Here is a 13,539-nt window from a genome sequence, read left to right on the forward strand (position 1 = left end):
GAGCTGCTTCCGAGGCCTGCGAACAGGGTTTGCTTTCTTGCGCAAAGCCCACCTGTCGCCTCGCTTTCCTCCCCCTCTGTACTGTGTTGGTAAAGTGAGGCCACGACCAGGCCTGCCACCTGCCTCCTTGCCTGCACCTGAGCAGCTAAACTATTTCGAGAAGCACACGATGCTGCATTGTCCCCTTTTGCATGTCATCTTCAAAGCCAGAGTATTTTTAACAAGCAGGTGAAGTTTTGATTTTTTTTTTTCCCTACTACTATTTCTGCAGTGGTGGGAACTGAATCCAGGACCTCACACAAATGAGGCAAGTGCTCTGTCACTGAGCTACCTCATCCCTGGGTAGACTTTATGTGAATGAAAAGTTTGATCTCTGAATCTAAGCTTTGCTAAATACCAGTCCCTGCTGCAGAATTCTACTGTCTGATGCCAGGAACAAGCACTGGGTTCAAACCCTTTTACATGGGGTTGAGTTGGAGCAGATGGCTGTATGCTTTATAGAAATCAATTCAAGTACAGGTTTTCTATGCCAGTTACCTTCAGGTTCCTGCGCAGTGGGGATTATATCCTAGCGCTTTGGTCTTAGGAGGGTGTGTGCGCCACTGTTTACGCTTTATGTTGCTGTCATGTTCACTGTTATGACAGCCCTCCTTCAAGAGCATTATTTATAGATATTTTGTTATTTTAAAGAAAAAGTTGAAATCAAGCAAAAAGAAGTTCCCATCAACTACCTTTTCAATGAGAATAATATATCACCTCATTAAGAAAAAAGAACATTTGTGACTTATAAAAGCAGTGTTCTTGCTGCAACTTAGTGACTATAAAAACAAGTCAGCAAATTAGGGAAACACTTGTTTCAAAGCTTTCACTCTTAAACCAAAGCAAGTATTGGGGTAACAGAAGAAAGAAAAGATAGAAGCCCTTACCAGAGCCGAGTAGCTCTGGCGTGGAGCTTGGGGGTCTCAGGAGACCACTCTGGGCTGCAGCTTTGCAACAAATCAGGTGTGCTGTAGGCGAAAGTGTTCGTTAGCTTGAAATTAAGTGACACCCAGATTTGATTAGTAGTCTATTTTTGTCCTTCATTAGAACCTCTGCAGTAGACAATATATCGGCCAGAAGACGTACAGCAGCAGAAACTCCTGGCAGGAGTGCCCTGTGGTGATGGGCTGTGCTGTCCAAGGAGTATGAAGCTCCGACTGAAGGGATCAGGGCGTTGGTGTTTAGTATCACCGCCTGTCTCCCTGGGCCGCACACATAGCCAGACCTGAGGAGCCTCCTGCCCCGGCCAGGCACGGCAGCGCTCGCCTGTAGTCCCACTTCCTGAAGAGGACGAGGCATGAGGACCTCCCAAATCCACAAGCTAGAGATCAGCCTGAGCAACATAGACCCCATTTAAAGTGGGAACAACCCTCCAGTATCCACATTTAATTACATATAAAGCTTTCTTTGCTCCACCTACCACAGCAGGCTTGTTTATTCTTTTCATGCTTCCACTGGAGTCTTCTACCTCTCAGTGCTTTGTACATCTGAATGTTCCCAGCTGTCCCTGGGTTTCTGCACACTTTAGCATGGTTGTGATTTGCTACCACTGCTGTGCTTTTTAAAGGCAATTGTGGATTCACATGCAGTTGGGAGAGAGATCAAGATCTGCCCAGTTTTCCAAATAGCATTTGTGTCCCAGTAGTGCACTGTCCTGACAATGAAATCAGAGGGCTCTTTTTATTTTTTTAGATGTGGAAATAGGTTGCCTCATGCTTAAGGTCCTGTGGGGATATTATGTGGTACACTAAGTGATGACCACATTGAAACAGGAGAAATAGGAGGTTTCAGGGCAACCTGACTGTGGTCTGCTTTTTAAATTTGGAGCTATCTGAACTCCAGGGTTCGTAAGACAGAATCTCTACACTTAACAAAGGCTAAAGTTTTCCCTTCACCTTACACAATTCGTTTCCTTCCCAAACCCAATGTGAAGGGGGTAGCAGAACTGGGCCCATTCCCTCACTTTTAAACCACACAGACGCTAATGTTAGCTGTTTTGTAGCATGAAGATTTTATTTAAAACTTTATCTGAAATAGGAGAAAAGAATTTCAACCAGTGGGTTAATTCAGCAGGCCTCACTAAAGCTGGAGACATGAAGGTCAGAGAGGACAAAATCTCTGCGCTGGGTAATGAAAATATATTGTCTGTTCAGATTCTTTGAGGGTTGAATTTGGAAATAAAAATGGAACATGTGCCAAGCTTAAACTTTGCAGGAAAGATATATAGATATAGAAAATAGAACGCCTATACCAAACAGTTCCTGTCAATTGAGTGCTTAAGAGCTGGTAGTACCAGAAAGAAATGTCCCAACATCAGCAACTTCTGACATCTGTATCTTCTTTTTGACAGTTCTAGTTGATAAAGACCAGAGTCCAAAGTGGAAACCAGCTGACCTGAAAGACATGACTGATGAAGAGCTGGATAATTACTTTAAGCCACTGGGAAGCGGTGACTTGGTGCTCTGAGGTGACTGCTCCTTCAAGGACTGCATGTTGTGGAGCGGGCTTGCAAAGTGTAGCAGGTGGCCAAACCTGGCCTGAGGGCCTCTTTTATCTAGCCTGCAAACTAGAAATGGTTTTCCATTTTTAAATGGTTGGGAAAGAAGTCAAGGCTTATACTTCATGATACGTAAAAACTGTAATGCCTCTAATCTCAGTGTCCATGAATTGATCTTTACGGGAACAGAGCTGCACCGTCTGCTTTTGCATTATCAGTGGCTGCTCTGAGTCCTGGCAGCAGGGTGTGTGTGACCTACAAAGGCTAAAATCCTTACTGTCTGATGCTTGATCCTTTTCAGAACATTTGCCAACCCCTGCTTTAGAAGACAGACCATCCTGGTGGAGCACGCCTATATTCCAGTACATGGGAGGCTGAGGCAGGAGGATCACTGTGGGTTCAAGGCCAGCCTGAAATACCTACTGAAACCCTGTCTCCAAAAAAAAGAAAAAAGGAAAAATTCAAATGTCTCTGGAGACTAAGCAGTTGTATCTAATTGAAATGGGAACCTTGTATTTAGCTTTCACTTCTGCAGTACCCAAAGTGCCTTTTTGGGTTGGGAGCGAGAGCGGTGTTTTCTGGTACTTGTGGTATCTGTTTCTAGTGGAAGATTAGCAAACTCCAGGCTCTGAGACACCTTTTACTTTTTGTAATTTAAACTTTTGTTTAAAAGCAGCTTGTGGGCCGGGGATATAGCTCATTAGTACAATGGCTGGCTGGCAATCATGAGGTCCTGAGTTCAGTTCCTGACTCCTAAATAAATACATAGATACAGTTTAAAATACTTACAATAATTGATACTCCTGACAAGTGTTTTTTGTAAGGGAGACCGGAAACTAGATTATTCCAGGCTTAAGATCTTCAGGTATTAGGTAAGGATGATTTTTATGTCAGAAGGTCAGCTCCTTGTTTTTGCACTTGGTTACAATATCTTCATCCCAACCCTCAGAAACCAAGAACTTTACAAATAAAAAGCCAACAGGAGGGCAAGGACATCAGAGGCCTGTGTCCTCCTCATGGATACAAAGATCACAGCCCAGCCCTCCATTTTCTTCCAGAAAGTAGAGGAACAGATTTGGAATGAAGATGCTATGATACCGGACATGTTTACATTTATAGTTGTAAAACTTTTAAACCTAAATAATTAAAAAAATGACACGGGTGTTGATTCACTTTACACTGACAACAGTACAGAAAATGGTAAGTCTTATGTTAAAAAATTGAAACTATATAATGTTGAAAACAATTTGCTCCAAGTAAATAATTCATAGCTATTGCAACTAGAATTTATTGTATATTTACAAAAATGTTTTCACAAAAATATTTGCAAAAATACCCCACTTCATAGCTGTTATGGGAGAGACTTTCTGATGCAATCTGAGTTTCGGACTTCGGACACGATGTGGGTGGGCCCCTGGAGCCATGCTCGTGGCTTAGTCGGTCATGTGGAGGCAGGAGGGCGTGCTGATGAACACGTGCACTTGGCAGAGCTTTGTTTTTAAATTACTGTTTTCTGATATTAGAGTGTCTTACTTTTTGATTTCTGAATTTGGATAATGCAAGAATATCCTTGCACCTCATCTCATGAGGTGGCTGTAACTGCGTGCAATCTGAGTAGCAGGCTATGTCAATGTTGAGTTTTAATACTAAGGCAGTTTGAGGCTAAAATGATAATCTAATCATTCTTGTCTCCTCCTAAATTGTGCTGAATATTGTTTGCAAACCTGTAAGGCAACTAAAAGTGGAGACTCCTAGGGCCAGAGGCATGGACCGGAATGGCTGCAGTGTGGGAGGGAGAGGCCAGAGGCCACTCAGGGGCAGCATCGGGGTGGCTTGCTGGGGAGCGGTTTATTCCCACCCTTGGCTGTTCACCAGCCCCGTGGGCTGCTCGTGCCAGGACAGGCGAGAATTTCCCTCTCCAGCGTCAGTGGCTCCTGCGGCAACCCCTCTTACTGGGTTCCTTTCACTCTTATTTTTTCATGAGAAGGCTGATTATCAAAGCTGTTCTCACTGCCCTTGGGGCCACACTGTCACTTGCAGTGTCTACTTATTCTTCTCCCATGAGCTTTATCATTGACTCACCAGTTATGCAAGCTCTGTGGTTCCTCATTCAGGGCTGCTGCTTGGTGATGAAAGCTACTAGAGCTATCAAGGTGATGGAGGTGAGGCTCCTCGGTGTGGCTCTGCCAGCCATGCCTGCTCCACCTTTGGGACATAGGGGCCACAGGGCACACATACGCTGAAGCTACGCTACTCAGATGGAACCAAACCCACTGTCTGTCCTAAAAAATCTGTCACATGTTGCTTTATGGCTTTCCATTCTCACTGGGGTGTGTAGTATTTTATATACTTATCTTTTAAGTGGCAAATGACCTTGCAGCAAAAATATCCCTGATGTAGGATATAAAACGAGTGAAAACATGTAGGCCTTTTGTCTGAGTCATTCAGTAAAACATTTCATGGGCTATAAATGTTCTGTACCTTAGGAAACTTGCTGGCCTCAGCCAGTGACATCAGGTCCTATTGTATAGGTGGCAAATGGAACAGTGTACATTGAGGGGGCAAAACTAAGCTGGATGATCAGGTGTGCAAAAGCCACTGAACAGTGCCATGCCTCACTCATTCCACTGTGGGCCTCAGAGTACTGTAAGAGTAGAGGTAGTTTTTCTGTTGCTTACGAGGCCAGAAGCCCTTTTCCACCTTAAGATTTCAGCAACATTGATGTATGACTGTCCCGTAATAAAAGGTCCTGACACGTACATGCTTAGTTTCCAGTGAAGCTCAATGTGCAGCCATTCAACCTCAGACTTAATCCTTTCATCTTCTTGGTAATGTTCCTTCCCTAGATTATGTCTTTCATCTTCAAATACTTAACTTTTTTTTTAAAAAAAAGAATGCTGTGACAGTTTTTAGAAGTTTAAAAATATAGTATATGGCAAAAAACGCCCTATGAATGCATGCTACCCCTAAAAGTGACACACAGACCGCCTCCCGAAGGAGCACTCTGCCGTCTGTGATACACGGGAATCCTTGCTGGTGAAGTGCACAGTGACTGCCCTGCAGTAAGTAGCCTGGGATGTGCAGCATCTCTGAGCCAAGGAGGCATCCTGCCCAACTCCCAGTGACTCTGGCTGCTGTTTTCTACCTTGCAGGCTGGGTTTCTATTTTTAAGATTTACTGGATTTTTTTTTCTAAAAGGCTATTACATTTATGATTTCTTAATTGAATACAATAGTAATGTCATAGCTTCTATAAAGTGTATCTTTTTAAGATGGCGGTACAGTAAAACCTTGGCTTGCAAGAATTCATGCCACTCTGAATCCAATGCATTTGTACATCAAAGTGGTTAGAGAACCAGCTGTGATCATGTGGTATGCGCCATGTGATACTCATATTACAACTCATTCATCGAGGTGAACATTCTTAAAAATATTTGCTCGTCTTTCAGAACACTTAGGGCCCGAAGTTCCTGACAGCCCAAGGTTTGACTGTATTTGCAAAGCTGTCCATCAACAGTGATGGCTCCTGAGGGTGCTGCGGGGTGAGGTGGCCCTCTTCAGGACATGGAGCCCACAGGCAAACAAGAGCCACTGCGGAGCACTGCACTGTGAGTTCCCTTCTCTGGTCAAGGCTTTTTGAGAGAAAACAGAAACTCTCCTGTCTGGGAGGGTTTTTTTGATAGGCATTAACAGAAAATAATTTTCTGCTAATTTTTGGAACTTGTGGCTTTTGTTCCTCTTTGTTTTCTTTGGTGATGCCGTGACCATGTTGGATGAAGCTAGTGTGACAGACATGGTTACTGGGTGCTACAGGTCCCCACTTGGCCCTTCCACGACTAGAATCCACGAGCAAGCAGCTCCACATTGCTGCTGGCACAGAGCTGCTTGTGAAACCCCTCCTCTGCGGTATTCCTGCGCCAGAGATGTGGGCACACATGCTTTTACATGACTTACACAGTTTTGCTTTTGGCTCATGTATTTATACTAGCACCGACTCTATGCACAGTTCAGCAAGGTGCTACATCCCACAGGTCACGGGCCCTCACTCTCAATGTATGGAATGTCACAGTACTTGATGTGATTGCATGCCCACTGCTGCAAGGCATCACGCAGGATCTCCCGGGACAGGCGGTCTGCATACGCCATAACTGCGGTGTTGGCCCCTGGGTGTGCCTTCATGTCCCCTTGAGCTTTACACGGGGAAGACAACCTGCGTAACCTCTCTTCAGGCATAAAGCTGTCTTCACTCCCACCTTGCCGCTCAGTCCCAAAGTTGGTGACAAATGGGAATGTCTGCTTTGATTTCATACAGCCCATGTTAGCAGGAGTGCTGAGCGGAGGACAGCAGCATCAGGGGGAGTCAGTGGCCGGCGTCTCCTCTCTGCATCGGTGTGTGTCTGTCAAGAGAAGGGGGTTTGCACACTGACATCACAGAATCTAAGAGAGAGTGTTGCTCAGTGACACAGACACTATATTTTTACCACTTTGGTCAGTTGAAGGAAATGCACGATAGCACAACTTTATCACAAAACAGGAAAGTATTTTTTTCAAGCTCTTTAACTTTTGCTATCTAGATTGGTCTCTACCACTGAATGACAGCTCTTGGGCCAAATTCTTGCCACCTGTTTACTAAACATTAGCACACAACCATGTTCATTTTTTACATACAGTCAGGAGTGGCTTTTATGCTACAGTAGCAGAATTGAACAGTTGTGACAGACTGTAGCCCACAAACAGTAAAGTATTTTCTATCTGGCCCTTTATAGAAAAGGTTTGCTGACCCCACTGCATTGTTAAGAGAAACAGCAAATTTATTCCTACAGCAAAGCTGCTTGGGGGTGCTGAACAAGAACAATAATAGTTTATTCTAGCTGGGCATTATACTTCATGCCTGCAATCCCAGCATTCAGTAAGCCTACAGAGAAAAATGAAGAGACGGACCTCAGTGCAGACAAAGGTGGCAAGTCCACTTTCTCCCTGACTCCCTGCTTGTGGTGTGAGAGAGGCTTAAATCTAGGGACACAGTGAAGTTCAGGGCCCCAGAGGCCTCTGCAGAGAAACACACTGGAAAGGAGCAGTAGATGCTGTGAACTGTCACAGTTGGTGTCTCCAGTCCAAGTGTCCCCTGGAGAAGGAGCTTGGACAGATGCCAATATAGGGAGGGTGCAAATGAACCCAGGATTCAGAGCAGTCGTGGCTTGGTGCTCTCTCAAGGCTCCCAGTGACTGCATGAGGCACCACTATGGGAGACAGCCAGGGTCAGGGAGCAGAGGTCAGGCTGAGAAGAGGCACCCAGACTGTTGTAGGCTGAACAAGTCAGGCCCCAATCCAACGACCAGAGGCCAGGATCAGCCTGAACTTCAGTGGAGCTGAAAGCACCAGGATCTGTGTCCCACCCTATTCCTACTAGAGGCTTGCTGGGATTGTCCAGTATGGTTCTGGGCTCTGATTCCTTTATCTACCAGAGACCATGAAGACATGCTGTGAACTGGAAACTACCACAAAACTGTACACCCCATAGAACAGATTCAGATAGATATCCAAGAGATTAAAAATTCTGCCATTACACATGAATATTTACAGGAAATTCTGCTATAGCTATTTGAGAAAGTTCAGCTGGGTGGCTTTGGACTTCTTCCACTTCAGTTTCTCCTGGATTTGTCTTGGGTAAACTGGAAGTCTGGGGATATATCTTGCTTCCATGTTTTTTGGTTTTTTGTTTTTTTCAGAACCAGGGATTGAACTCAGGCCCTTGTGCTTGCCAGGGAAGCACTTATTCTACTGAGCCATCTCCCCAGTCCCTTCCATGTCTTTTTCATTTTCTATTTTTAAAATTTCTGTGTTGATGCTCATAGATTACTTATGGCAATGTGAGGACAGATTATAATTTATATTGGGTTTGTGGTTAGCAATCACCAAGTGAAAGACATTGAAAGTAGCAAGGGACCATGAAAAAGTAACAGCTGCTAGATGATGCAAATCACACAAGGATGATAGGAATCAAAGAAAAAACTGATAGCATAAAGGACATAAACCCATTCTAATAAGTAATGGCAGAAAACTTCCCAAGCATGGAAAAAGAATTTGACAGACATGTGAGGCATACAGAACTCCAATTAGCTATGATAAGAAAAAAATTACACCAAGACATAATAGTTGTAATCTGGGGTTTTGCAAGGGGAATGATACAATACAGGACACATTTTGTAAGATTATAATGAATCACCCAAAGAATCATACACAGAGTGCAGGAAATCAGTCCATACACTAAAAACCAAAGAATTCAGCGGAGGGCCTGGATCCTAAGATTCTGCATGAGTGCAGCTGAAATCCCGGAACTCATAACCATGCTTCCCACAAGTCCAACTGGAAACTTAGAGCCCATGACAATGTCTCTTACAGGCCTGCTTCATGGATCTACACTGGGAAGGCAGAAAGTTCAGTGGTGGGAGCCAGAAAGTCTGTGCCAGTGGGGTTAAGGATCTGTGCTAGCAGGCTGAGGAATCTGAACTGGAAATGGGAAGAAATGTTCAAGGTAAGAACAAAAGCTACTCCAAAAAGTACCACAGCCATCCTTAGCAACAAAGTCTGAAGTCTCTCCTGTAACAAGAACTACCAAGAGCTCCAGGAAAGCCAGCATGACAAGGGCCCCCAATAGCCCAAGAGAAGCAGCAGTTTCCCTGGTTCTGCCTCTTATGCTGCTGGCAGTCCTCAGGTGGGCCTCCTACGTACAGTATTATGCTAGTTCAATTCAGCTGGGTGTAACAAGTTGACCACCAGTTGGCAATCCACTGCAATAGTCAAGATTCCAGAAATTCAACACGAGAACAGACTATTAAAAGCTATTAGAGGGCCAGGGAGAGAGACTGGCTAAGCACCTGCCTGGTAAGCCTAAGGACCCTGGTTCAATCCCTGGTACTGCATGCCACACTGGCCCTAGGACCCTGGACACACTGTGTCAGCCACTGAAAACAGGCGTAGTGGTGCACGCCTGTAATCTTAGCACTGGGGAGGCTGAGACAGGAGGATCACTATGAGTCCAAGCTACAAAGTGAGATCCTGTACCAAATAAATAAATTTTTTTTTTCTAAAGCTATTAGAAAAAAGAAACTAAGCCCACCAACATTACAACAGACTTTGCAGCTCAAACCCTTAAGTCAAGGGAGTGAAGTATTTTGAGCCCTAAATGAAAACAACCTCCAACACAGACTGATACACTATATAAAATGCTTTTAAAATTAATGGAGAAATAAGATGCTACCATGATAACATCTGAAGCAATTCATGACCAGCAAACCAGGACTCCAAAAAGCTACAAATGATACTTTAGAAAAAGATGACAACAATTCATGAATCCCAAATAGAATGAATCCACCAGGCCAGGCCAGGCCAGCAAACAGGTACAAAGAAAGGGAACCACCAACAGGAAAGTAGTATGACAAGGATAAGTCAGTACATTTCAGTTATAACAATAGATGTAAATGGTCTCAGTACACTAATCAGAAACAGATTGGCAAACTTGATCAAGAAACAAGATCCAACAATAGGCTACATTCAAGAAACATTTAATTCAAAGACTGAAAGTCAAAGATGGAAAACTACTTGTGACAGGAAATCAGAAAAAAGCAGGGGTAGCTATTCTGCTTGCAGACAAAGTGGATTTCAAGCTAAGACTGGTCAAGAGAGACAAAGATGGTCACTACATAAGAGAACAATCCAAGAGGAAGTGATTAAAAATATATCTGCACCAAAATACCAGTGCACCTAACAACATAAACATTAATATAAATAAAAATCAAATAAGCACAAAAACAGTTGTAATGGGAGATCTCAATAGTCCACTTTTACAAGTAGATGAGTTAAACAAAAAGTATCAGTTGAACCAAATTTTTGAACACATGGACTTAGTAGATGTCTATGGAGTGCCTCCCCTCCACAACACAATACATATTCTTAGTTGCACCTGGGATTTTCTCCAAAACAGACCAAACGCTAGCCCACAGAACATACTTAGATAAATGTAAAGAACTGAAATTATTCCAGGGGCTGGAGAGATGGCTCAGTGGTCTAAAGCACCTACTTAGAACAAGCTTAGCAAAGCATCAGGGACCGCGGTTCAATCCCCCAGCACCACATGCCAGCCAGCCCCGCCCCCTGGTGGGCTGAGCTGGCCACACACACAACACACTCTCTCTCTCTCTCTCTCTCTCTCTCTCTCTCTCTCTCTCTCTAACAAATAAAAAATAAAAAAAATTATTGAAATTATTCCATTATCAGATCACAGTGCAAAGGAGATCAATTGGCAATCACAGTGCAAAGAAACCACAAAAACAATAAACACATGGAAGTTAACACTCTCCTGAACAACCAATGAGTCAGATGAAATTAGTTTCTATAATTAAATTATAATACCAATACAACATACCAGAACTTAAGAGACACAATTAAGTCAGCCCTACAAGGAAAATTTATAGCAGTGAACTGTCACAACAGAAAAAGTGAGCTGAATTAATAACCTAATGTTGAACCCCAAGCTTCTTTAGTAAAAAGAAGAGTAAATTAAACAAAGTGCAGACATTGGAGGAAATTATAAAGACCTGATCAGAAATTAATGCAAATGAAATTAAGAAAATACAAAGAACAGAATTGAATTGCTTCTTTGAAAGATTAAATAGACAAATCCTTGGTCTTCTCAAAGAAAGACTCAAATCTATGCAATTAGGAATGAAAGGGTGAAATCCCAACAGACTTTGCAGCAGATCATCAGTACCTATTTTGAGAACCTGTACTCTAATAGGATGGCAAGTGGAAAAAAAAAAAAAAAGACAGATTTCTAGATACACATGAAGTACCAAAACTATCAAGAAGATACAAAAATTTCTCATGACCCAGTATTAATCTTTGAAATTGATGGCATAATTTAAGAACCCACCACCACCACCACCAAAAACACCTTAAAACTGACAGAATTCCATAAGAAATCTCGAGAAGTTCTAATGCCATTACTACTCAAAATCTTTAAAGGGAGTCAATACTCCCACACTCATTCTAGGATCAAACATTACCCTGACAGCAATACCAGAGAAAGAGCCAACCAAAAAATAACTACTGGCCCATCTCCTTAATGAACATAGATATAAAAATCTTCAAGATAATACTCTCAGGGGGCCCGCCCCTTAGCTCAGTTCTTTAAGTGGCTGCTTCACCAAAGCGGTCAGGCTCAGGTTGCGGTGGTTCGATCCCCACAACTCAAGCCAGCCAATCATGCCCTGAAGGCATTCGGAGCAAAAAAAACAACAAAAAACCAAAAAACACAAAACCTTCTGCCTTGGGGCTGGTGAGATGGCTCAGTGGTCTAAAGCACCTACTTAGAACAAGCTTAGCAAAGCACAGGGACTGTGGTTCAATCCCCCAGCACCACATGCCAGCCAGCGCTGCCCCCTGGTGGGCTGAGCTGGTGCCACACACACACACACACAAATTTAAAAAAAGATAATACTTGCAAACAGAATACAGTAAGTCATCAAGAAGATTATACACCATGAGAGCTGGCGAGATAGCCTAGTGGACTAAGTGCCTGCTTAGGGAAGCCCAGGGTCCAGGGTTTGATCCCAGGCACCACATGCCCCACCAGCCCTACACACAGGTGTGCTGAGCCTGCGACCAAATCCAGTTGCAGTGGCACACACCTGAAGTCCCAGTGCTGGGGAGGCTGAAAACCAGATCACAAGTCCAAGCTGTGTAGTAAGACCCTGTACCAAATACACAAATTAATAATAAGGATTACACCATGACCAAGTAGGATTCATCCCAGTGATGCAAGGATGATTCAACATATGCAAATCAGTAAATTAATACACCACATTAACAGAACCAAAAATGAAAAACAGGATCATCTCACTAGATGCAGAAAAAGCACTTGACAATGGCTAATACCCATTCATGATAAAAATCCTACAGAAAACTGGAATAGAAGGTCATGACCTCAATCTAATAAAAGCCATCTATGACAAACTACCAGCCAACTAACATCATATTAAATGGTCAAAATCTGAAAGTCTTCACTCAAATCAGAAAAGGACAAGGATGTCCACTATCACCACTTTTATTAAATATAAACATTCTGAGCAGTTAGGCAAGAACTAACTGGAATAAGAATTGGAAAGAAAGGAGTTAAATTATTGTTTGAAATGACATGATACTCTACATAGAAGATCCCCAAAACTCCACCATAAGACTCCTAGATTTAATAATCAAATTCAGTACTGTAGTTTGATACAAAGTCAACATTCAAAACTCAACATTCCTATACACAAATAACAAACTCACTGAGAGAGAAATTATGGAAAGAACATCTTTCACAATAACATCAAGAAAAATGAATACTTAGGAATCCATCTAGTAAAGTAAAAGACCTTTATATTAAAAACTACAGCACTCTGAAAAAGGATATCAAACAACTGCATATCAGAAAATGGAAAGATATCCCAAGATATCTTGGATAGGCAGAACCAAATAGTGAAAATGGTCATACTCCCAAAATTGTTATACAGATTTAATGCAATTCCAATAAAAGTAACAATGGTATACCTCACAGAATTAGGGAAAACAATCCTAAAATTCATTTGGAACCAATAGGGACCAAAAATAAAAGCAATTAAAGGCAACAAAGTTAAGGGAGGGGTATCATATTCAATTTGAAGTTATACTGCAAAGCTACTGTAATAAAAACAGCATAGTACTGCAAAAAAAAAAAAAAATCCCAAGGATCAGTGGAACAGAATAGAAGATGTAGAAACAACTCCAAACACACCTAGCCAACTTGTTTTTGACAAAGAGACCAAACATGTTTACTGGAAGAAAGCCTTAATAATGGTGTTGGGAAAACTAGCTTTCCACATGCCAAAGATTAAAGGTAGACCCATATGTCCCACTATGCACTAAACTAAACTTGAAATGTATCAAAGATCTAAATGTTAAAAAAGAAACAACCTGCTGGAAGAT

General features: G+C 42.6%; 2 protein-coding genes across 4 annotated transcripts in view; one reads left to right on the forward strand and one right to left on the reverse strand.

Annotated features, from left to right (window-relative positions):
* Hibch (3-hydroxyisobutyryl-CoA hydrolase) overlaps positions 1-3,713 on the forward strand; it is a 51,412-nt gene extending 47,699 nt beyond the window's left edge. Inside the window, exons 14-15 of one of the 2 annotated variants that reach the window (XM_023712286.1) lie at positions 2,390-2,506; positions 3,465-3,713. In XM_023712286.1, the coding sequence (XP_023568054.1) occupies positions 2,390-2,505 (116 nt within the window). In that variant the 3' untranslated portion in view covers position 2,506; positions 3,465-3,713. Of the gene's footprint in view, positions 1-2,389; positions 2,727-3,464 lie in introns of those variants that run through there. The other variant, XM_012514121.2, reaches the window with a different exon arrangement.
* A 2,285-nt stretch (positions 3,714-5,998) lies between these two features.
* The window catches only part of CUNH2orf88 (chromosome unknown C2orf88 homolog), a 60,330-nt gene continuing 52,789 nt past the window's right edge, over positions 5,999-13,539 (reverse strand). For both annotated transcript variants that reach the window (XM_023712287.1, XM_023712288.1), the window contains exon 2: positions 5,999-6,932. In XM_023712287.1, coding sequence (XP_023568055.1) covers positions 6,568-6,852 — 285 coding nt within the window. In that variant the 5' untranslated portion in view covers positions 6,853-6,932 and the 3' untranslated portion in view covers positions 5,999-6,567. The remainder of the gene's footprint in view (positions 6,933-13,539) is intronic.

This window comes from Octodon degus, unplaced genomic scaffold (genome assembly GCF_000260255.1).
Source record: "Octodon degus isolate 3935 unplaced genomic scaffold, OctDeg1.0 scaffold00025, whole genome shotgun sequence".
NCBI classification, from domain to species: domain Eukaryota; kingdom Metazoa; phylum Chordata; class Mammalia; order Rodentia; family Octodontidae; genus Octodon; species Octodon degus.